General features: G+C 34.6%; 1 protein-coding gene across 2 annotated transcripts in view; it reads right to left on the reverse strand.

The window, feature by feature from the left end:
• LOC149797525 (tripartite motif-containing protein 59-like) overlaps positions 1-23,628 on the reverse strand; it is a 42,377-nt gene extending 18,749 nt beyond the window's left edge. The window contains exons 1-8 of one of the 2 annotated variants that reach the window (XM_089962383.1): positions 23,455-23,622; positions 16,362-16,749; positions 14,775-14,870; positions 12,429-12,659; positions 11,799-11,821; positions 4,425-4,566; positions 4,124-4,182; positions 3,556-3,600 (exon numbers count right to left, since the gene is read on the reverse strand). In XM_089962383.1, the coding sequence (XP_089818509.1) occupies positions 3,556-3,600; positions 4,124-4,182; positions 4,425-4,566; positions 11,799-11,821; positions 12,429-12,659; positions 14,775-14,870; positions 16,362-16,742 (977 nt within the window). In that variant the 5' untranslated portion in view covers positions 16,743-16,749; positions 23,455-23,622. Of the gene's footprint in view, positions 1-3,555; positions 3,601-4,123; positions 4,183-4,424; positions 4,567-11,798; positions 11,822-12,428; positions 12,660-14,774; positions 14,871-16,361; positions 16,750-23,454 lie in introns of both variants that reach the window. The other variant, XM_089962384.1, reaches the window with a different exon arrangement.
• Between the last annotated feature and the right edge of the window lie 1,568 nt (positions 23,629-25,196).

Consider the following 25,196-nt stretch of genomic DNA (forward strand, 5'->3'; position numbering starts at 1 on the left):
TTATATCTTTTTCAACAGGACAGTATCCAATATAGATAGATCCAAAGAAATACAGAATGCATTTATTGTATCACCACAATAATAACCTCTATTGAAATAGTGTGTTCGCACCCAATTTTATCCAAAGTTTAAATATATCGGGTAGATCATGAATTAATTATTCGTAAGTATTGCAACCATCAACTCAATCGGTTGCAATATGCATACATTCATTCACTGTTCTGCGCAAAACAGATACTTCATTCAAACACAAAGAAACTTTGACTTTCATTTCGTAGCTCTTAGCACGAGGACTATTTTTCTGGTGGGATAAATCCAGATAGGCATGAGGGTTTCATTAACATTGACCACTATTTTACAGATGATCATAACATGACAATTCTGCCATCTGAGTCTTACACAGTAAAGCTGGAATGAAACATGTTTCATTTCTAAAACAAACTCACATGGAAGATCAAAAAGCTGATGTTTTACGTTTTGCAATAGAATATAATTACCAACCAACTGTGCAATGAAATTATACAAATGTATAGGATGGATGTTTGTCAGCAAATGTTGCTTAGCACTTCGTCTGTATCAATTTGAGAAACAAATTCACCATGAATTTATTGATTGCAATGTGATCTGTGATAAATAAACCAAATGGTTACCTAGATAAGCCAGTAAGGTACAATTTATGTAAATACAGTCATTATTTTGACCACTTCAAGGTAATTGGCTGCAGCTCTTAATGAGTATGAAATATTGCAAGGGCGCGGACGGCGGTACTGTCAGCAAATGTAATTGCTCTCTGACTAACTGTAATAGAGAGCAAGAACTGCATGGCAAAACTTGATTTGTATTTCAATATGCTGGACCTCTTGTCAATAAAAAATAAAGGTAACACTATTTTAGACAAAAACTAACTTCAAATTTTGAGTCATAGCAAATATATGTAAAAGTTGTACGGTAGCGGATTTTTTTCCTTTCTTCAAATTACCACTCTTGAGAGTATGCCCCATAACCGTTCTGAATGACTCTAAAATGTTCTAAAATCCACATATCGACCTGATGTTACTAGATATATAAAAACGAATGCCTTTTAATCTCTCTTCTCCTATAAATAAGTTGTTTTCATTCACAATGAGCATATAACACTTACTCAGGTTTAGGGAAGGATATATGGAAATTCAGTCAAATGTAGTTTCACATTTATATTAACCTTTCTGCTTCGTATGCCTCGTCGATATTTGTATTAGTGTCCGACATCCCATCTCTGATGTAAGGTAAAGGCATTTCAAAGTGAATGAAAGTGGCCATATATAAAAAGATGATTTGAATATATTGCATATGAACCCCAAGTGTCGCAATGTGTGTTACCGCAGTTTTCTCATAAAGACCTTTACCATAACGTTTGATTTCGAAAAGAACAGACGTAGCATGGGAAATTAATAAACCGTAAATATGAAACATGGAAAACATTCCTTTAAAAACTCATATCATCCAGAACGTCGTTTTAATTTCTGGTTTTAAACTATTTTTATTTGGAATGCTCATACCTTCAATCCTAGTTTCTGGACACAATATTTGCAGGGCATATTCGCTTTAAAGTTTAACGAAAATACTGTTAAATGAAACCAATTTATCTATCTGATTGCAATTATCTTATCTTTTGACATGATAATTTTTTTACCCTTTCTGTCTATCCATATATATACATATATATATATATATATATATATATATATATATATATATATATATATATATATATATATATATATATATATATATAATCGTCCTTGTTGAAAAGTAAAACATTGTGATATGTAGAGAAATGATACCATAGTGATCTTGGCAATTAGGACTTTATTTCACTTTATATGCATTGTTTCAGTAGGTTTCTAGATTGCTAACAAGTCAGTGGTGTTTGAATTGGCCGATGACATCTGATCGGATCTGGAATTGACGCGGCCTGATTTAGACAATATCACTAAACACAAATGCAGTAAACATGGCTTTGTATCATTTCACGTAGAGGCAGATGACATTCATAAAATGTAAAAGGTGCAGTTGTGACGAGTTTGTTTGCTAGATTGATGTGAAAAGGTTTTCAAAACTTGTCAGCTGCAGACAACTTTGTTGTCATCAGCGCCAAATACACATTGTGATCTCCGGAAATAGTTGTCCAACCTGAACACGACCACTGTTTACTTGATTATATGTAAATAGCTTGCACACAATGCCGTTTATAGGAGTAGAATAAAAGCTAAAAAAGCCAACACCATGCGCAAAATTACCACACTGTACAAAGCAATTAAATGATCTAAGTTCAATTAAGAAAACTGGCGAACAGGAGTTTCAGGCTGAGGTCGAAGAAAAATCATTTCTGTCAGTAACATATACGCAAACAAGAACAGCAACAACAAATGACATCCGACCAGACACACTACTTCAAAATTTGAACGAGCCAAGGAAAATTTACTAGAACTGCTTCAAGAAGCAAATGCAGCACAAGGAATATAAGAGTGACTTTCACAAGAAAAACTTCAGGCACGACAAACATTAATCAAGGAAAACCAAACGTCGCATGAAACATAAAATCAATACAATCAGCACCGGATAAACGTTTCCAGTAGGCATTCTTTGCGTCAACGGTCCTAGATTTAGTCTGTTTAATTGCGTTTGGAGCCCATCGAATAAAGCAGCTTTACCACTGTTGGGACCTTCGTTTTTCGTTGTCAAAGGCACGTTCCCACGACAGTTACAAATACAGAACGAAGGATTTACGGATACCCAACATGGCTAATTGGGCCCCGTTTATTTTCTCACTGATCAGAAACAGCCCGCAAGAGTTTTAGATAATAATTTGATCTTGCCGGATCAAACCCCCACCCCTGCCCCCTCTTACCCAGGCCATTTATAAATTACAATAAAACAAAACGAACAGGTTGTATAGTTTACAGAAATGAATCCAACAGTGGGTAGGAAACTAGAAAAAGAAGGAGCGGAGAAACAACTCTGTGTACCTGACACAATTTCCTTACCCGAAGGTCCCTGTACAAAACAAAACAACTCACTCAGGATGAGGAAGACAAAACCAACTTCATAAATACCAAATTGTAGAGTTTTGTTGCTTATTTTTCCAAATATATGCAAAATTAATATCCGATATACATGAAAGGAATAAACGTCTTCAGAAACAGCAGATATGCACTGATTAACGAAAGGAACTTCTTCCAAGCATATCGTTCCACTATTGTACGATTTCTAATAGCAATGACATTAATACCAATAAATGTAATTATGAAAATTATTTCTTTATATACTGCGATGAAGTATTTAACCATAAGAGGTCATACTAGTCCAAGTGATAGTAAACATTAAAAATAAGTCATTTAATCAACTCTATGTCCCTTTGAAATTTTGGTAAATTAGATGTCAATTCCGACACAAGGGCGTGGGCTCTGAAAATTTAGTTTTTCTTGGAAAATAAAGACACAATAACGTTTAGAAAACAAGTATAAGAACAAAGTACCAACGAAATTTGAAGATCTTTAAGTGACACGTAAATACCTTTTTTTGAGTTCTCTGTGGGTGTTTCGCAATTTCTCGCATTCACTGTAATGGGAAACATACAGCGATACATATTATACCTTTTAAATAGTACAATTAGTTTAAAAATCAATGATTATCGATGATCTTAAGCCTATCAGTCCGAACTGCGTCTACATCGTTGTCATCACAATTTAGAATCAAACAACCTTAGAAGTATTACATCTATATATTTCTGCTAGAAACATATGCAAGCAATCCATGAATACAAAAAAACTACCTACATGAAAAAGAAGAAACATACAAACTTGTTCACACGAATACAAACACAGTACCAATTTCAATTTAAGAAATAGGCGCAACACAAATAATAAAATAAAAAGACGCAGCTGAAACTGATCCAGTTATTGATTAATTTTACAGCATGTATCAAAGTACCATGTATTAATAAAGAAATGAATATAGTCAATAGTCACTTAATCGATCACTTAAACTAATAACAAAGAACACTTTCATTACATCTAAAGTGCTTGAATAAAATAGTTTGATAGAAACTAGTGACAAAGTTAATTTTTCTTGTTGGCTTTACCTCTTCAAAATGATGTTTTCCTCATGTATCTCAGATATTTTATGTGGTCGTGGTCTTGCCTATAATGAAAACGTTAAAATATACTATAAGCTGTTATTTATATTATATACACTGACAGCAATGATACAGACACTTTAACGATGGTATTTAAAGGTTCGTTTAATGACATAATTGGGTATATTTATTCGTATTCATAATGCAGTTACAGTGTAAGCTTCTTTATATGGATCAGCACGAATATGTCGTGCATGTGTACATAGGATAAGTAAACTTCTAAAATATGCTTCTTCAATGTATTTACCTGTGTATGCTTCATGTCAATGGGTTTAATGTTGTCAATAGCCTCTTCAATCCACGGTGCGTATACTTCAATCATTAAATTGTCTGGCGGCGTAAAACATGTCTCAATATCTTGCAAAATCTTTCGTTCAGTGTCTTCTTGTCTTGATTATTGAGATACAAATTGGAGAAAAAAATCTTAGCAAAGCTTTAATAAGTTACAACGTCACTACTAAACATGCAATTGAATATAGCAAATAAGAGATGGTATTAAAAAAAATTTCAACACAAAATGCAATCACGAAAGACATATTCTAAACAACAATTCCTTGATAGTTTTAATTTGCCTTCACAAAACGATTTTCAGACTTGTTTCGTTATCATAAATGCACATAACTAAATGTTATTATCACTTTTAATCACTGTATGTTGACACGGAACTAGTTAAGGAGATGGGTGACTTTTAGTCAATGAGCAACCCGATGTTATGATCGCAAACGATGTATAGGGTCATACGGGAAATGATATGTTAAATTAGTTCATATATTTCACAATGGAGGTCAAAAGTATTTATTGGGTTAAAAGAAATTGTAATGTCAAAAGGATGTCTGGGGTCAAAATGCGTTTAAGGTGTCAAGATACACAAACAAACACTTATACTACATAAAGACAAAAACGTTTTGGAGGCAATTGTCAAAGAATATATCTTTTTGAGGCAAATGAGTTGCCCAGAAAATAGCCTTTGGGGTTGCTGACCAAAAACAGTTCACATCCCGGATCATAGAAAATGTCTTCTCTTTCTTAAACGTCATCATTATTTTCTTCATACATCCTTTTCTACCCACATAAATCCTTCTCTTCAAATACACGTATATGTAATCTTCCTGATAGCTCATGATACTTTCACATACATGGGATACTCCGGGCTAACGTTAGGTTAGATGAATCAATGTTTGTTCACAACTTGTTATCAGATCGGGTCGGTCAATCCATGATGCCAGCCACTGCCATTTATAGTCTACGATCAGACCGAAACAGATTGTCATGTTTCACCAATCCAAAATTACATAATTAAGTCAGAGCGAAGAGTCGATCTTTCAATCAGATGCATTATATCGGAGCCCTGGTGTCTGTCAGCAGTGAATCAATACGACCTAATTTAAGCATGGCGGAAACAAAGAAGGCAATGTATTGGTCTGCGCATGCGGTAGAGACGAGGAGTGATGTCACGACGGATACCAAAATAACTACAGCAAGACGGGGAAAGAAGAAAACGAGAGGAAGAAGACGAGAAGAGAAACGAAAGTGTGAGGGAGAGAAGAAGAACGATAAAGGTAAAATGGTGACGGTGTTACCACACAGTTTGGAAGAGTTAAGGTAACTGAGATAAATGTATCAGTTTTCGTTAACACCATCGAAGAGAAAACGACATTCCAGTTCAATCCATTGCATGTCAGTCATAACCATCTATATGTTGACTATCCCGGAGATATCATCATTATCAGTGATCACTAGCAAAACAATAGCAGGAGCAGGTGAAGAAGTAGGACCTGGCAGTTAACAAACAAACACCCAACGGTTCATTTATGTGTCAGCCACCTCTTTAGAAAAGAGAGGCTGCTAAAAGCTTGCCTAATCAGGACGAACCTTTTCCTATCATGTTACAATAATGTGTGTGTGAGTACATGGGTGAAGGTCATTATTATACAGATCAAGACTAAGAAACACATGCACGTTCGTTCGCATTAGATGTTGCAATGAACATTTTCAACACATCACCAAAAGCAATTTTTCTTCTTCTTCCACTCAATATCTCTCCGTTTAAATTTCTTCACCTGCACAGGTTTTTCTCTGTTTCTTCTCGTTGTCTGCATTTCTTGCCTTTCTTGACAGGAATGAGTTCTTCGTCTTTGGAAACCCTCCCCTACCTTTGCTTCTCATCCAATTCATATCACTTATTTTCATCCAATGTCTTACTCCTGATAATCATAACATGCATCTTGACCTTTGTTCCTCTCTTCTTCAGTCTTGTTTTGACACTGTTCATTTTCTGTAGCCCAACGTCCATTCTCCTGATAAATATAGAAGTATCTTCTCTTTTACCTCAGGAGGAGTAATCTGTCGTAATGTCTGAAGTAAACGTTTGAACTAATCTCTCTAAATGTCTGATTGCAAGAGCGGTTTCGTATGCCATACCGATGACTATAAGGATACGTTTAGCTGACTCTGCCATCGTCTAGATTGTTTGAGAATTGGATGAATACAAATACTCTTAGACACTAATACTACATATAGGGACCTGCTGCATGTGAAACAAAGTCAATCGAACGTTTTGCAATCACGATAAACTAGTTCCCGTGAGAAACGAGAAGAAATTAAGAGGAACAACCTGTTGTATCGCCTCATACACACGAGCTGAAGTGCTAGCTCAAATCTATGCGAGCGATTTTGAAGAAGACATGAGCGAGTTTGAATCAGTGTCCACCACTTCTGTCAGAAACTCAAGAGAGTTCTGATTCAGCCCACAAGAAATTTTTTTGTCTCCTAAGTTTATTGTCACATTTGTGAGACGTAAAAATACACGTCCAGAACACTGAGAACGATGGCTTACACCCTTCACCGTGAAATGGAAAGAGTTCATGTGGTGTGTAAACATTTTGTAATCAAGATTAAACGATTACATTTTTTAAGGAGTAAGCAGACAACAAGCGAAAATGGCGATTCGTGTCAAACAATACTTTAGCAGCAGAGGGTGAACAGACCAAACTTTCATACCGAAATTAAACTTCCTACAGAGGGTGAAAAAATACAAGCGTCAATAACGCTTAAATCAAGGTGGGCGAACAGACCAAATGTATTCCTGAAAGTTAAGCTTCCTACGGAGGATGACAAAATGTAAGTTTCACTGAGACCTGCAATCGGGTTATATTTTGTGTGTCAAATATAAATTTCTTAAGACAAACATACATTATATCTAGTGAAACGTTCATTATTTTCATTCATTCATAAATTTCATAAAAAGTAGTGTTATATTGATTGTCGACTGACTGCAAGTAGCATTTGTTTTATATTCCAAATTGAGGTAACTATGTTGAAAAATGTCCAACAAATTAAGGAAGAATCACAAAACCAGGCCTTTTTCATTCGATATTGTAAACTGAGATAAAAGAGTCAAACACCGATTGTTTTTAAAGCACGCTTCGGATTTATAATGAGATTTAATACATAACAATTATGGATCTGTAACAAACATATGTACAAGTTATTTATTTCTTGGTTCTAGAAAGATAATTTTAAAAATTAATGTTCATGCATTGGAATTAAAAACAACACTTCATAAACAACTTACTTATATTTCATTAAGTAATGTCATTTATTTCTATCATAGATATTTAGAGTCGAGTACATCCTTTCGTTCGTAAATCTGCTGGTGTACCCAAAATGCAAGGTACACTTGTCGGTAAGCACGAATGGATATGAAACGTGTGCCATGTGAATTGTCATATTTCCATGGCGTTAGTTAATAAACATTTAATTTGTGGTACTGCACATCACGCTGTGCGGAGTGATCTATCTTTTTTAGCTTTGATGTCGGTGTGTCTTGATAGTAAAGTAATGTGACTTGGAAGTAGCATTCGCTTCTAGTACAAGATTTTATACATTTATTTCCAAAGGGCGACTGATGATTTTGTGAGTGGTTAACCTTATAATTATGTGCCGGTTTAAGTGGTCACGCTAACGTTTTCATCCTCTTCTGACTGCAAACTTTGTTTTAGCAAACGAAAAGGTCATTGGTTAGGTGCTCTAGATACAAAACAAATATTTCGTTCAAGTTGTTGGTACATGGCAGATTGAATCCGGATACGTTCTTAAAGTGAAAGGCAATTATACACATTTAAATATATTTGTTAAATTCCTTTTTGTTTGTTAGTAATCGTTATATGTCAATTATATTTGATGTATTTCTTTTTATAGAAGAATTAAGACCTTTTACTATTTTAACGGTATTTATATTGTTTAGTCTGTTGCTGTAAAATACAAATCTACAGGAAGGTACTTAATTTGTACAATTTCCTTATTTCAAGCTCTACAAATGGATATAATTTTTGTCATGCAATGGTTTCAAAAAAATGAGCTACACTGACGTGAAGGAAAACATTCGCTTTTATAGTAAAGTTTGCTGTCATTATATTCATTCGAGTTATTCTTGTCTTATATTCGTGTTGTTTTAGAGGTTATATTTCATGTCTACGTATGTAAATACATGAATCAATAGATAGGCACCTTGGGTTATCATCCTAGCGATTCACTGGACCTTAGCTTCTTTACTTCATACAACTCCAAAATTTACTAGATTGATACAGCTACCATTCAATACTAGTGCCCATCTCTCTCTACCTATGTGAGTGCTTGTGTTAAACAATGGCAGATGTTTTTTTTATTTTGGATGTGATTTTCTAAGTGAAAGTTTCCTGTTTGTGAAATTTGAAAATATATAATATTAACGTAAGTGTCGCGATACTTTCAAAAGTATGAGCATTTTTGTTCGTCTCTCTCTCAATCTCGTAATAACTTTGATTGAAATCCCAATGGTGTTTGTTCCCGTTTTCAGAAATCTCTCCAAAACGGTGATCAATAGTAACAATAATTATGTGAACTGTCCCCGTTTCGCTCGTATTTGTTTCTAAAGTTTACACCTCTAAAATTGTAGAACTACTTTTTTCTTCCAGAAGTAAAATCGATGGATGATATAAATCTACAGCTGACCTAAGCCTGTTCACTTCAGGTGTGTTAGCTGTATCCTATTTTGGCACTGTAACGTGTCATTGAAATAAAACATCGGATCTATATTTTTGAGAAAGGAAAAAAAAAACAGACGGCTTTTTCAAGAATTACACGTGTCACTACACTGTATGACCCTGCTGCTGACACACTTATCATTTGTACCAAAATTAATTATTGAGTATTACATACAAAGACATAGCACCCATTTTTACATAAACCGTTTAAATCACACTGTAGGTGTATGTCATCGTTAAAAATGTTCCGGAGGTCACTTTTAGGGCTAATAGATGGAACAAAATAATCTTCATGAGGTTAGAAGTGGATTTTTGTCGTCGCTGGTCTTTTTTGTTATGTCATTCTATCTGTCTGGATACCTTATTATTCTCTCTCAACTTCTCAGCCTCACTCGGCAGTGAATGCAAATGGAGTTGGATATGAGACAATCATATCATTTTCAAGTTCACTAGCGTAAACTTCTACCAACACATTTTGAAATGTATTGTGTGACATGGACCACCATTGTAGATTGGTGTCGGCTTTCTCCTTATAAAAGCGCAACTGTTTCATCTTGATTACAAAATTTAATTTTACTAGTTGTACACACCACTTGAAATGTTTATTTTTCACGGTGTAGGTGCAAGCCTTTTCTCTCAGCTTTCTGGAAGTACGTTTTTGTCGTCTCTAGAATGTGACAATAATTTTAGGGGACAACCCAATTTCTTTGCTGAATCAGGACTCTCTTGGGTTGTGTGACAGAAGTGGGGAATATTGATCCAATCTCGCGTATGTCATCTTTTAAATCGCTCGCATGGATCTGCTAATACTTCAACTCGTGTGTGTGAGGCGTAGACTCGTACTTGATTCTGGTTCTCACTGCAACCATTTAATTTTGATTGCAAATATTTTGTTTGCCTAGATTTCACAACAGGTCCCTATATGTAAGATTAGTGTCTTAGAGTAAGAATATTCATTCAGTTCTCAAATGATGAAGGATATGGAAGAGTCAACAGAACATACCATTCTTCTCAGAGATTTGGCTCAAGATAATACTTATGCGAACAGAAATTTGGAGAGACTCCTTCGAAAGTTTACTGCATAGAAGATCAATCGTTTCAACATAAAAGTCAAGATACTTGCTATATCTGTCAGGAAGAAGGACGTTGGGCTACATGATGTCAAAAACATCAAGACATGACAAAACAGAGATAAAAGGTCAAATACATGCTTTGATTTTCAGGAGAAAGGACACTGGTCTTCATATTGTCTTAATAACAAACAGAAGAAACAAAAGAAGTAAAAGGAAGTGAATGAGATGAAGAAGCATGAAAGTATTTTCCGCAGATGAAGAACCTATTCCCGTCAAGAAAGGCAAGACTTCCAGGCCACAAGTGGAAACAGAGGAAGAACCTCTCCTTCGCACATTCTATTTTCGTCTTCGTCCTCACGTTCTCTTCTTCCTCTTATTGCTTTTGATGTTGAAGAACTGAGATTTGTTCTGCTTCTTTCTGTTGTTGTACAAATTACTCTAAGTATTCTTTCTGCCTCTTTCTGAAAACTTCTACCCGAGGTAAGGAAGGTGAATTTGGTAAATGTTCTGGTGCTGGTGCCGGTACAAATTATTGCCGAAGAGAAACAAAAGTCGACCAAATCCCAATTAAGATCATCCTCTTCTAAAAGTCTAGCTGTGATTGTTTTGGTTGCTGCCATGTCATCACTCATCGTCTCCACCACAGGAACACACTCATATTTTGTCTTCATAATTTCCACCACGCTTAAACTATGTCGCATCGATTCACTATGGACGATGGTTAGCGCTTCTATCTACGTTATGTGATGTCAGGCGGCGCTCTCTTTTGATTGAAAGAGAGACGTTTTGTCCTGACTGAAATTTGTAACGCGCTTTTAGATTGGGGAAACCTTTTTCGGTCCGATTTTAGACCATAAATACACGTGGCTTGTCTCATGGATTCACCTGATCTCATGAGAAGTTGTGTAAAAATGTTGAGTCGTCCACCCTACGTTCCCGGACTACCCAATGTATAAGCAATCATCATGGACTATCATGAGAGCACAGTTACGGCTATTTGGAAGAGAATTATTTATGCGAAGACGCAAGGCTATCTGAGGAGAGTCTTGATGTACGGTCCCGCTGTCCGACCAAATTTAAAAAAAGAAGAAGCCCAGTGCGATGCTCCATATGTGTTAACTGTTTTTTGGCTAACAACCCCAAATGCCCTTTTCAGGGTCACTTATTAGCCTTGAGAAGATATACATGCTTTTGTCTTTTGTGGGATAAGAATTTGTTTATTTCGACCTAACAAACACTTTTTGATCCTATAAATCCTTTTGACCCTATACATCAATTTGACCACATCAAACGTTTTGACCCTCAATTGCCATTCTCATCTTATATCTATAGACTGATTTACCGTATGACCATATAAATATTTTGCGAATTTAACTTAGGGTTTCCAATTGATGCCTAACTGTCCCTCATAATTATTGACGGACAATATGAAAATATAAAATACACGAACTTCAATAAATATACATTGCAGTTTACGTAATTTTGATTACATCAGTGAATGTTCTAATGTTCTAATATCATTACCTTGCCTTAATGGAGCCGTATTGTTGAAATGTAAATAGAAACATGATTTTAAATATCCATCAATATATGTAGGTATGTATATATTAGTCTACCTACCCGTGTATCTGCAGGTAAGTCAAGTGTTATAATTTTTTTATTTAAATACACTTATTCGGTTCTATCTCTAAATCAGATAAACTTTGTCAAAGTTGATATAATCTTTATAATTAAAGAGAATGTGCTTACATAAAAGGATGCACAAAAGTAACGTACTTAAAGTAATGATCCGCTGCTGCAAAGAATAGTGATCTGCTGCAAACTATGTTTCTATGACTTTCGCTCTCGAGGATTTATATTAACAGCATAATATTAACCAGTTCTGTTGAGTAGATATAGTACAAAAATACATTTTATCACGTTAACATTTCTTGTACATTAGTTTATTGGAAATAGATTTTTAACATTTAGAAGTATTTTTTTGTATATTTTTTCTCCCTCTGTGGACATCATTAGTAGATTTATGGTACCCTTACCAAAAATATGATTGTTGAAGTTGCTAACTTCATTCGTTTCGGATATCTAGGGACAATGGTGTAATGCAAGATGAACGCCTGTTACTCCACCTGTTATCCAGGATAAGTGCAAAAATACCTGTACAACAAATGCTTTGGCTTTGATCCTTAGTTTGCTTATTTCGGTGTCTAATCCAGTCACTATGGTCATGGCGCTCTTGAGAATACGTTCAGCGTCGTAACACATTTGTCTCTTCTGATCACGTTCTTGATCTACGTAGCTCATAACAGCATCATGTTGCCTTTGCAGAGGGTCATACCATTTCTTAAAAGTATTCTGAACTGATTTACTGATGGAATCAATATTCTTCTGAAAAAGTAAAAAATGGATAACATTAAAGATATCCTGTCACCCGAATTATAATATATATATATATATATATATATATATATATATATATATATATATATATATATATATATATATATATATATATATATATATATATATATATATATACAAAGGGAGAGAGAAGCTATTGTTTGCATTACGTTTTGTTATTTTACTCTTGAAGCACAGTTCATAAATTATACTCATCATAGAGCATAGCGCCTCGGCAGCAAGACTACTTATCCTCGTGTAAGTCCTACGCCACTGTAACTGACACATGTGTACAATAAATACATCTACATTGATGCTTTGAACATTTGAAACTAATACCATCATAATTGAAGTTAATATCTTTTGCACAAAATTTATAAACATAATTATTACGATGAGTGTTTCACAATAAGTAGTATTTATGAAATGTCACTCAATACAAGAACCCCTGCTTGAACTATAGATGTCAAAATATTGTTAGATGTTGCCATGTAATCTTGCATAAGCATCTAAGTCACATAATCAAGAGATTGTACAAATGTGCCAGCTACACATATTTCATGCAACAGCTTGATCAAAACATGTTGACAATAGTGAATATAGGTTATACCCACTGAGCTATACTGACGTTGTGATGTTAAGGATACACATGTGGTGCCCCAGGATATCCATGCTGATTGCAAAACAACCTGTCATATATACACTAATGCGTTTTGGGAACATAAAGCAGTCAGTCAGACATAGAAGTGGAGGAGGTAGACAGGTTGTGGGGAGGGTGTGTGCGTTTTGGCCGGTGAAGGTTCGATTCAATGTAAAGAAGGGAGTGTGTGATCCCACAGACCTCGCCGAGCGTTTTGGCTTTTGAATGGTGAACTGAAAGCGGGAGTAAGGGCATCTTTCAGCGTCCTGGCCATTGAAGGGGATAATCAAAGTATATATATAGTGTTTGTGTGTGTGTGTGTGTGTTAAAGCGTGTGCATTGGTGACTTATAGATAATAGGTTGTGCCCATTCATGGCGCCGGATCGTGGAGTAATATTCGGAATATAATACAAGAGTAAAGATTTGATTTGCTTGAGTTCCTAATGAAGTATAATCCAATAACAGTTTCTATATATCTTATTTCATTTAAGACGTTACCATCACCAGAAAACGTGTTATGTGGGTCGTATGAATGTGTGTTTTTTTAGTGTTATATGTAAATACATATAATATTAATTGTGCATTGTTCCCTATTTTTCTTCTTTCTGTGAGTGGTTATTTGCTGCCCATTCGCCATCCCCTGTCTGTAATGCTTGACTATGTGTAAAGGAGTTCGTAACTATCTATCTATCTATCTATGTATCTATCTAACTACCTGTCTGTCTATCTATGTATCTATGTATCTATCTATCTATCTATCTATATCACAGCGGAAATCTGCAAACAAGAGTTTACAAATAAAAGAAAGAATGTATTAAAATGCATTAGAATATGTACCTGTTGCTGTCCGACTAAATAAATAAATAAAAAAAAAATATATATATATATATATATATATATATATATATATATATATATATATATATATATATATATATATATATATATATATATATATATATATATATATATATATATATAAACAATAATAATTATAATGAAACAAATAAAATCTGTATATCTTAATTGAATTAGGGATATTCATGTTTTATTTACAATGTTTCGGGTAATATGTCGATGCTATACACACGTACGTCTTTCTCCAGGTCTTGATTCTATAGCGTTCGTGGCATAAGCTTTGCAATTACATAATTTAGTAACGATTTCAGTCTCGCTCCTTTTAGCACGAGATATTTTGTTTACAATATTTAATTGTTAATAACCGTATATCTATGAATTCATGCTAGTTTTTATGGAAATAATGAAAATTAGAAGCAAAATTGTCAGCATGTAATTTTGTACCTGATCGAGGCAAATGCTCTTATTTTGTTTTGTCAGTAAGTCGAAGCCGAGTTGAAGCTAAAAGAATATTTATCAAAAGAGATAATCTTCCAATGTTTGCTATGAGAGAAATCTGAAATAATAGAACTGGTTCAATGATAAGAGAGTCTGAAATGTTTACCTCCATTGAAATTCTTGATTTTTCTACAACATCTCTCTTCTCCTGTGTCATCGATGTCCAGAGCTTTGTTCTATCTAGAAACGCTGCTAAATGTTCCTGTGAAGATTCAATAGAAATCTTTGACAAAAGTATTAAAACGATGTATTATATGACGTTGATTTTGTTCTCCAGCTAAATGTATAGGATATTTTTAAAGTTTGTGATGGACCACATTGAAATAAATTTACTGTTTTCATTAACTTATCATAGTGGTTGCATTGCTCTAATATAGTTCTTATTATTTATATATTGTATTCCCTGGCAAGACGTAGGTCATCTTGAACGTAAGCCTCCTGTGCATTTAAATGTAAGATTGTAATTAAATAAATGAAGTATTACAACGCCAAGACCTTAAACTAAGTAATATAGATGAACGAAATGCAGTAATATTTTAGAATTCAATATATATTGCATATCCCTAGAACACAAAGTGAAAACTAAAATACAAACTATTGCATTGCAAATTAAATCTGAAATAATCTAAAAAGTTATATCACCAATCCTAATGAATACAGTTTCCATAAGATCTAAAGCTGATGTTGTTGATGTGCCTATAGAATTTGAATTCACTAATATATAAGTAGCATGAAGCGTGATGATATGCTACGTCTTCCAATTTATCACAGTAATATAACCCAATACGTTATAATATGAATTCTCTATAATTTCAATTAATGTATCTCTTCAAGAATATTACAGACACGTACTGACGAGTACTTTACATTTCCAGTTAATACTGTTTGAATGAATAAATAACTCTAAATCAACACTGAACAAATCAATGCAATGGATCATACAGCAATGTCTTACAGCAATAATGGAATTTGTTCAAGTTCACAAGATTATATTTAAAAAATAAGATAAAACCATGAGAAAGAAAAGCCAGGATGAAAACAAAAACATATTTATAAAAATTCCTAAACTGTCAACAAGATACATTCTGTAACTAAAATTATAATGCAGAATATGACAAGCCAAATAGTATAGACTCAGGAAAAACAAGTAATAAATACAATAACATATGCATAAAACAGACACTTAAAAATGTTGCCCCAAAACTTGAGCTTTAGACATATAGCACAATGAATCCGTTAAAATAATATCAATAATAAATATTGGTTGGAATATAAATAATTAAGGGAATGACAAAGTAACACTTTCTTGTTACAAAAAGATGATTTCATCCTATGAAATCCAGTATATTATATAATATAATCTTCTTCCGTTAGATGTACCATTAGAGGAAATGCTTGGGTAACTGAAAACGCTTTGGACGCTGATAAACACAATATCCTCGCAACGTTTTATTCTCTTCCTCTTGTCATCATCATCGTCATTATCGTCATCTTCACAAGTACACCTATTGAAACTCAGTTGCTACTACATTGTTTGTGAAAATGAATGTAAATAAAAAATTTAATTTCTTGTTACTTATTTAGATATACTTTATATCCTAGTCCGGTATGCAGTTTGTTCTCATGGACATATATTCCTTTGCAAGTATACATGTACATTCTATTTAACAAATACAGCGACCCGTGTGCTTACATTTCGTTCACTAAAAATGTTATCTATGTCTTCTATGGCATGACCTTTGTGCTGCATCGAAAGACATTTGGAACATATCACCACATCACATGCTTCACAAAATAAATCAAGCGACCTCTTATGTTCCAAACACGTTGAAGGGTGTGCCTTATCTTTAGCTTCTATGACGTTACAGAGGACAAAATTCTTAGGTAGCTGATCTACATTGCCATCCCTAAGATCGACTTTAAATCGACAAATTGGACATGGAAACGTCTGCATGTTGCCCGCTACCAATCTTAGGCATTCCAAACAGTAGGAATGACCACATAAAAGACATCTTGGATCACTATAAATCTCCTGACATACTGAACACGAAGTCGCATCCACCTCGGAATCCATTAATTCCCTGAAAAAATGAGTTATGCAAGTTATTACAATTCTTCACATTATAAACTTCTGCTTCCAGTCATTGTATATTCTGTACATATATCGAAGTTTGCAAATTGAACCTTTCTTCTAAAACCTTATGAAACCACAAATACACACAATTATATATATATATATATATATATATATATATATATATATATATATATATATATATATATATATATATATATATATATATATATATATATATATATATATATATATATATATATATATATATATATATATATATATATATATATATGTGTGTGTGTGTGTGTGTGTGTGTGTGTGTCTCTCTCTCTCTCTCTCTCTCTGTGTGTGTGTGTATTTTGGACTTGTGTGTATTAACACACAATAATTGATAAATTCAATATAGTTTTCCAATGCTTCTGGCTAAGCATGCATCTTCTATGGCATGACCTTTGTGGTGCATCACAAGACTTTAGCAATGATTTTCGTCAGGGAAAATTCAAAATGACATAAAAGTAAATACTTGACGCAAAATCTACACACCATTCTGGACTCGTACATGATAGAGTCACTAACAATATATATAACAAACTATAAGTTATGCAGATAGAATAGACGAGCGGGTTCTTGTGTCTATCACATAACGAGACAGTCTGGTATGACCAAATTCTAATTTGTGAACAAAGGACGGATACAAGGCGTGACGAGAGATCGATGCCATATATTAAATCCAGTAGAGTTATGGAAAGAGGTTTTGAAGGAAAAATGTTAAGCTAAGTGTGTGTCGGGATAATTGAAAACGGGAAGGTTAGATGTTTTCATTCAGGCCAAATTCCCCATGAGTTTTGCAGTATCCAGTATAGTTTCTTATGTATGCGTTTTAGAGTGTCCACTTAAGTAAATTAAATCGGTAACAGCTATATCGACGCTAGTGAATGTCCATTTGAGTTGGAGTGATTAGAGACTTTAGCGTTCACATTGAAGTGAATGCGTCTTTTGTGATTATTCATTCGCTTTCTAAAATCTATAATTTGACCAAAGTATTGCATGATACAGATCTTTGATGTAGAATGTATGTTTTATTATTTCACTCGATATTTTAACTTTTGATTGATCATGTAGTTAATTCCTGCTGTCGAATTTCTAAAAGATTTGGTCTCATGCATATCTTTGCAAATCATGCAACGTTTGCCTTTGCAATGAAATGTGCCTTAATATGTGGTCTTGTTTGAAGTTTCCATGGTACGTACTGGATAGTCCTTGTTTTTTTTTAGGTGTACGGTATGCATGCATTGATACTTTTTCAAGTATACATTTGAGTCTTTCGAACGATTCAATATGATGCAACAGATTGTGTAAGATCTTTTGTAGGTATGAGGCATTGCAATGAAGCGTTAGCACGAACGGGACACCATTGTTAGTTTTCTTAGTTTTATATTTATTAAAAGCCTCCTCAATTTAACTCATGTTGTATCCTCTCCTTCTAACGTGACCCAGAGTCTCTTTAACAAGGTCGTAGGATTAGAGCATATGTGTTTGATTCGTACGCACATACCATACGGTAGTTGTTTTATTACTTGCCGTATATAGCAGCTGGTCGGGAGTAGATACTGGTGATAGTCACTATGTTGAGAATATAGGTCAGTTTTTATGTTCACCTCCAGAAGGATAGATTGAGTATCCTGAGAGATACTTGACTTTTCCGATGACTCCAACGTAAATTTAATCTCATGGTGAGAGTCATTGTCGAAGTCAAAAATTATTTGAATTAACATAGCTTTAACAATTTTTCGGTCATATCGTTACGATGTCTGCAGTCTGGCAGTTTATAGTGATGCCTAGCACTGGGGCATCATGTCGCAGACATGTATCATGATCTCCCACCCAATCACATTATCCTGACACCAGGCCGACCAGTCCTAACACTAACCTCTTAATGCTGAGCGCCAAGCGAGGCAACTGTTAGTACCATTTTTGTAAGTCTTTGTTATGACTCGGCCGGGGATCGCACACACGACCTCCCGCATCCAAGGCGGACGCTCTGAGAACTAGGTCACCGGAGCGGTAGAATATAAACGTGTGACCCTTTAATATCATTCCTCTTAGCTTGGTGAAATATTGAATGACGTTTGGAGAACAAAAACATTCTAGTTATAGCATATCGATTTTTTGACTTGTTTGTTTTCTTAAGTGCATGATTATGTTTCGATCAATTCTAATCAATTTATACACATATGATGTGGAATAAAAGACGAAGAAGAGCCGTTATGATGTACTTTCGTAAATACTTTATACCAATCAAAATAAACCTTTATTTCGTAAACCACTTTAACAAAATAACCATATCAAATTTTCACGAGGAATTATGCCTTGAATGATAAGCAGTTTTGTTCTTAATAATGCTATTTAATTATTACTCCACTTAAGTCAACCCGTTTCCTTTTAGCCGATCTCTGAAAGCAGGACAAAGTTTTCTTTTAACCGTAAGTATTCACTGAAAATCAAAAGAATGTTCCGTTTGGCCCTTTTAAAATCATCATAATACAAGGTCTCTCGTGAAAATTGTGATAATGCTGCAAGGACCCATAAGTATCACACGTATGTTCATCAAGATGTTGCACAATGGTCATCTAACCCCTACGAGGAGCTTACATTATGTAACATACACACGGAGTTCCCTCTGCTGCACATAAGTGGAACAATCGAAGTAGTATGCCCACGAATCTGCTGAAAAGCCGAGATACTCGCTGCATAATATGCCAATCGGGGAACCCTGTCTTAGTGTATTGTTTCTATTAATGATTATTACATTATCAGATGCTAATCAATACAAAATTTGTATAAGGATCTTACAAAATATGATAAATGTCATGAACTAGCATGTTGTGCTCTCGTAAGTACTGCATAACAGTTCGAATCTTTCCAGCCACGTCACTGCAAGTGCAGCAGATCTTCACCATGGTCAATGTTGAAAATAATTAGCATATATGCCTTTCCCTCATGGAAATTGAATAAAATATCTCGTGACGAAATGCAATGTGATAGATTTCCCTTTACGTGTCACCTACATTGTCCTGAAATATTACAGAGCGGCCCTGTAATCCATGATACTATCGAACTGTTCCTTCGCGACTGGCGCTTCGGAACCCATATTCGCTCTTTTACCGATCTTGAGGACAGCCAGACACAACAAAGACAGAATAAAGCTTCTTCCACCTTAAGAATACAAATGCGAACCGTGAGCTTTGCATTCTCCTCAATAAGCAGCCCATAAAACACGAACTAATAGCCACATATCTTGGTGTGACTCTGCACAGATCATTGACATTCTACAACCACGAGAAGAAAACTGTAGCAGAACTGAACACTCGAAAAAATCTACTGCTCAGACACTCCAGACATCAGCACCAGCCCGCTTTTATTCGACAGCCGAGTATTGTGCTCCTATCTGGGCTCGATCGTCCCATACCAAACTAACTGAAGTCCAGCTCAATACAACAATGCGCATAATCTCTAGAAAACTACGTTCTACTCCGTTGCCATGGCTGCCAGTATTCAACAACATTCCACCTCCACATCCCCCTCGCCAGGAAACAACCACACAACTGCTCGCAAAGGTTTATGCAAATGAGAAACTTCCACTCTACATGGACCTAAGTTCACATCCATCAGTCCGCCTGGCTGACATACGTCCGAGCTGGTAAGGCCCGTTGCCTAAGAGTATGTAATTTATTTCGGCTTGGAGTGATGAGTGGTCTTCAACAGATATTGCAAAAGAATCCCTCATATCTGAGCCATCTGACTGCCATCCTGGCTTCACCGCTGCTCGACATCTGTGGACCACGCTGAACCGTTTCAAGACAGGACAGGGTCGTTGTACAGTCAACCTTGTCCGATCGAGCCAGATCACTGATTGTTCCTACAAATGTGGTGCTCTATAGACCAGGTAAAACATTGTGAACAACTGTCCACTGACAAAGTTCCCCGGTGGACTGCATGCACTGTAATTTGCTGACGATGACGCTTTAAAACGGTTGAGCATGAACTGCCGGTGATAAATAAATAAATAATAATTTGAAGTTGCTAGTACATGCACCTAACCCTTTTTGCTTTCCTAATATATGCAATAAAATATACTTAAGCAAACAACAAAACATGTGTCCTGCAAGACAATATATTTCGCATAGATGGTCCAACATACATCTGCGACTTCTCTTCTCCAATTTAGAGTCGACAAAATAGCTGTTGCAATTGTTATTATGTTTCAATTAATGTCCTCATTTGTAATGCTGAAGTGTGAATAAATGTTACAAATGAAGCTGAATCGATTAATATTTCTTTATATTTTGTCTGTCTTGATTAATCTTATTGATAAGAGCAGGCGTAATTTTTTATATGTTCACGTTTGTACCATTACGGTTTCTACTTGTAGCAGACATTTCGGACGCTATGCATCGTCAATACCATAGCATATTAAGTAAATGTTCTTTGAAAACTAGAATCTGCTGAAATGTAGTGTAAGGTTAACAATGAAGTTTTAACGTAAACCTAGCTTTATTAGCTCTATATTCAAGTGAAGACATTTTCAAAGGACGTTTTATTCTTTGAAAGTTACATATGCATTCACAACGGAATACTTGTGTAATAGATCTTAATTATGTGGTTACTTGCACTCATTTTCCATGGGTCTTGACAAGTATTACACTACTTTTAGGATGTCTAATAAACCAATAAGTTGAAATTATTCGACAAATTTAAATGTACATTATATACTGATCAATGCAATTAAGAAACTTGCTAACAAATTACGAAAAGTATTTCAGACATAACACTCTATTATATCCTTATATATCAATTTCTATATTTACAACTCATTACTGAATTCAAAACAATCGCATATTGCATATTCAGCTATCTCGATAATGATTATAGGAGCAATTTTGCCGATATTTGTTTGTGAAAAAGTCCGTACCTCCTTGAAAACGGGATGGGGAGGGGGCATGGCGGGGAGGAAGGGATTGCGAAATCAAACCTATACTATGTCTTCCATCTGCAGTTTTGCTGTACTGGTAACATCAATAACATACTTTTCCTATACGAATAATGTCCGAATGCTACAAGATAACAACATTTTGACGCATGTGTGGAACCTGACAATTAAACGATCAATTATTATAATTATTCAGTCTCAATCTTTGTATTCTTATCTAGTTTCAAAAATAGGAAGACTAGTATCATCGTTTGAAAATGAAAATAAAAGTAACTTAAGTTTCCAAAAGAACTTTAAAGCTCTGAAAAAGGAATCATTTTGTGCTTTGTGTCATAATGTAATTTATCATGCTCAATCATGCAGAAACCTTTATGTAATAAGTATGTTTAGTTTTAAATATGAATTGACAACTATTATTATAACTTTTGTGTATATCGCACACACATACTCACTGTCTCCAAACTTAAAGTCAAGGTTTGTAGTTTGCAGTACGGCAGAGGGCAACATTATGAGTATAATTTAATGTTTCTGTACTGATGATTACGATGATTACTGTGCGCATAGGGAGTTACCAGCTGCGATAGAAAGTTGTCAGCATGTTCCAATCTATGGATATATAATAAATATCATCCTATGCAAATAAATAACATGAATTGATCCAGTAAATATTTCACTTGTTTGACATTGTCCAGTATTTGATGTGTGATGTTAGCGTGGAATGATCCAGTAAATATTACACTTATTTAACTTTGTCCAGTACATAAAGGGTGACGATAACATGGAATGATCCAGTAATATTCCACTCTGTCAAGTACGGTTGGGTGATATTAAGCATATGCGTAGCCCAATGCATTTGTCACAGATGGTCTATCATGACGTAACGGCAGGTGCAATTGCATCGCCTCATAACAATTTGCATGGAACCGTGAGTCAATCAAAAACTAATCAAAACAATATTTATATTCCAACGATTTTGTATCCACTTTTGTAAACTTTATTTATTATATGGAGATAAATATGAAATAAATGATAGTTTTTGCACCGCTGGATACTGTGTTCTCACACGAATTACGTGAAACTCGAAGTTTGCCATTTATACGCCTGACTTGACCACTTTATTCAAGAATACGAAACCGTAATATATAATTGATGTCCTCCTACACGCGTCATAGAAGGCAACCAGGTCCTGTGACGACACTCGTATTCAACTATAAACATATATCTAATGTATAATGGGACATTCCCTGCTTATGTTAAGATAAATAATACAAGTGCTGATATTAACTATTTAAAATGAGGTATATAGCGGCTATACAGGTGCCAGGTACGGAAAATAAATCAGTCACATGACTACAATGACCCAATAACAACGAGTTTTATCTGACCAGAGATAACGTGTACGTAATGTAGTCATATACGTACCACTAACTTTATTTATATTGGTAATATATCACATTATGTTTACCTATACTTAATTATATTAGTTGGAGATTCCACCCCACCCCACCCCCAACATCTCATCCCCAATGATATATAAATAAAAGATAACTTTTTAGTTTATCGACTGATTTACTTCCGGATTATGTTTGCTTGTTTAGATAGATTCCCAAGTGTTTGTTCTAAAAATGTTTTCTACTTCACACTCTGAAATGTAATATGCACAATACATGTAAAACATTACGTTAAAAACGTGCAATAAATATAAAACCAAGACCGTACCTTCAGCATCATAAATCCTCGCATCAGACCACATAATGTCCCTCCATCAAATCCTTACCTGAAAACACGCCACTAAAACCCACAAAGAATTTAACTGAGATATTCAGTTCAACCTGCCTGTTCAGTTTACTTCCTCGTTTATAGGCAACATGTAAACCCGTGATTATGAGATCAGTCCTGTCCAACATACATTAGCTTATCAAACACTACATACAGTAGTGGATGGGCAACATGTAAACACGTGATTATCAGATCAGTCCTGTCCAACATACAGTAGCTTATCAAACACTACAAAGCAAATGTTTCATGATGTGCATTTACCAGCCGTGTTTTTGCTAGACGCCATATATTATTTATTTATCACATATTTCTGTTGCGCTCAACTGCGATAAAATCATGAATTAATACGCTTTACCACTTATCAACAGCATTTACATACAATCCTTGCATCATATGAACACACGTCTTAAATATGCATGCACCTAATGAAGTTCCTTTGCTCGTTGCAATCGACTCTGCAAGTATACACAAAAATTTATATAAGTAGAAATAAACTAGTGGATGACAGCAACTTACCATTATGTGGAGCATGACAGATCAGGTAAAACCAAAAAATATACATGCCCTTGAACCCTCCGTATGATATCATGTCAGTGTTTCTTCAGGTGCGGATATCGGACCTTTTGTTATTAAAGGTGAGTTGATGAAATTATTATTAATATTTCGTTGCTGTTTGATATAACTATAGGATCCCTCTCTCTCTCTCTCTTTATATATCTATCTATCTATATATATATATATATATATATATATATATATATATATATATATATATATATATATATATATATATATATATATATATATATATATATATATATATATATATTTGTGTGTGTGTGCGCACGTGTGTGTATATATAATACAAATCATATGGCGAATAACAGTCATTTCATGTGCATTTGAAGGGATCACGTATGTCAGAGATTGATTAAGATAAATGCAAGAAACTGACAACAAACCTTGCAAAACTAGTTTCTAAATAGCCTGAGCGCTTCTGACTCTAAATGAGTCGTTTTGAAAGGCAAAAACAAAACAGAGACAAGACACAAAAAAAAACAACTAAAAAAAACCCACAACAATCGTTAGGTTACAAAACTTTACTTGAGTATTTGTACAGGGCTGAAAGCCTAAAATGTTTTATATTTCAACTTATTCACCTCAACTTGATGTGGATACTGAATAATATTTTATATTGACCTAGAAATCGAAAAGCAATATCGCCATCTTTTAATTTATGTAAATGTATTTATTCGCAAATTATATCTGGGATAATTCATTGTTATATTAGTAATTATAAGCTACTGGGCGATTAACATGCATATTTAAAGAATTATTTGAAATAAAATGTGCGGCTTCAAAAAGATATTTTTTGTGCGCGGCTGTCGTTTTCTAGTCTTCTGGGTTTAAACCGCTTGGTTTCAATGTGCTAAGGCGGAGTATCCAGTAAAATACCTTTCTTTCCTGGTTTCGGAAATCGAGTTGGCTTTATGAGCAATTGCAATAAGTGTTATGTGTATAAGTCAGTAGAGTAAGAAAAGCGGCCACTTACTGTGTGGCCACGCGAGGAGAAGTGTCATGTTACTGGACTTCTGTGTCATCCAATTATATATAAGAAGGTTGATCCTTATCTTTTCAGTTCCTCCAACATACTGGAGATTACAGATTTTATATTTGATGAG

The sequence above is a fragment of the Sinohyriopsis cumingii genome, chromosome 6, assembly GCF_028554795.1.
Source record: "Sinohyriopsis cumingii isolate HCF-2022 chromosome 6, ASM2855479v2, whole genome shotgun sequence".
Classification (NCBI taxonomy): Eukaryota; Metazoa; Mollusca; class Bivalvia; order Unionida; family Unionidae; genus Sinohyriopsis; species Sinohyriopsis cumingii.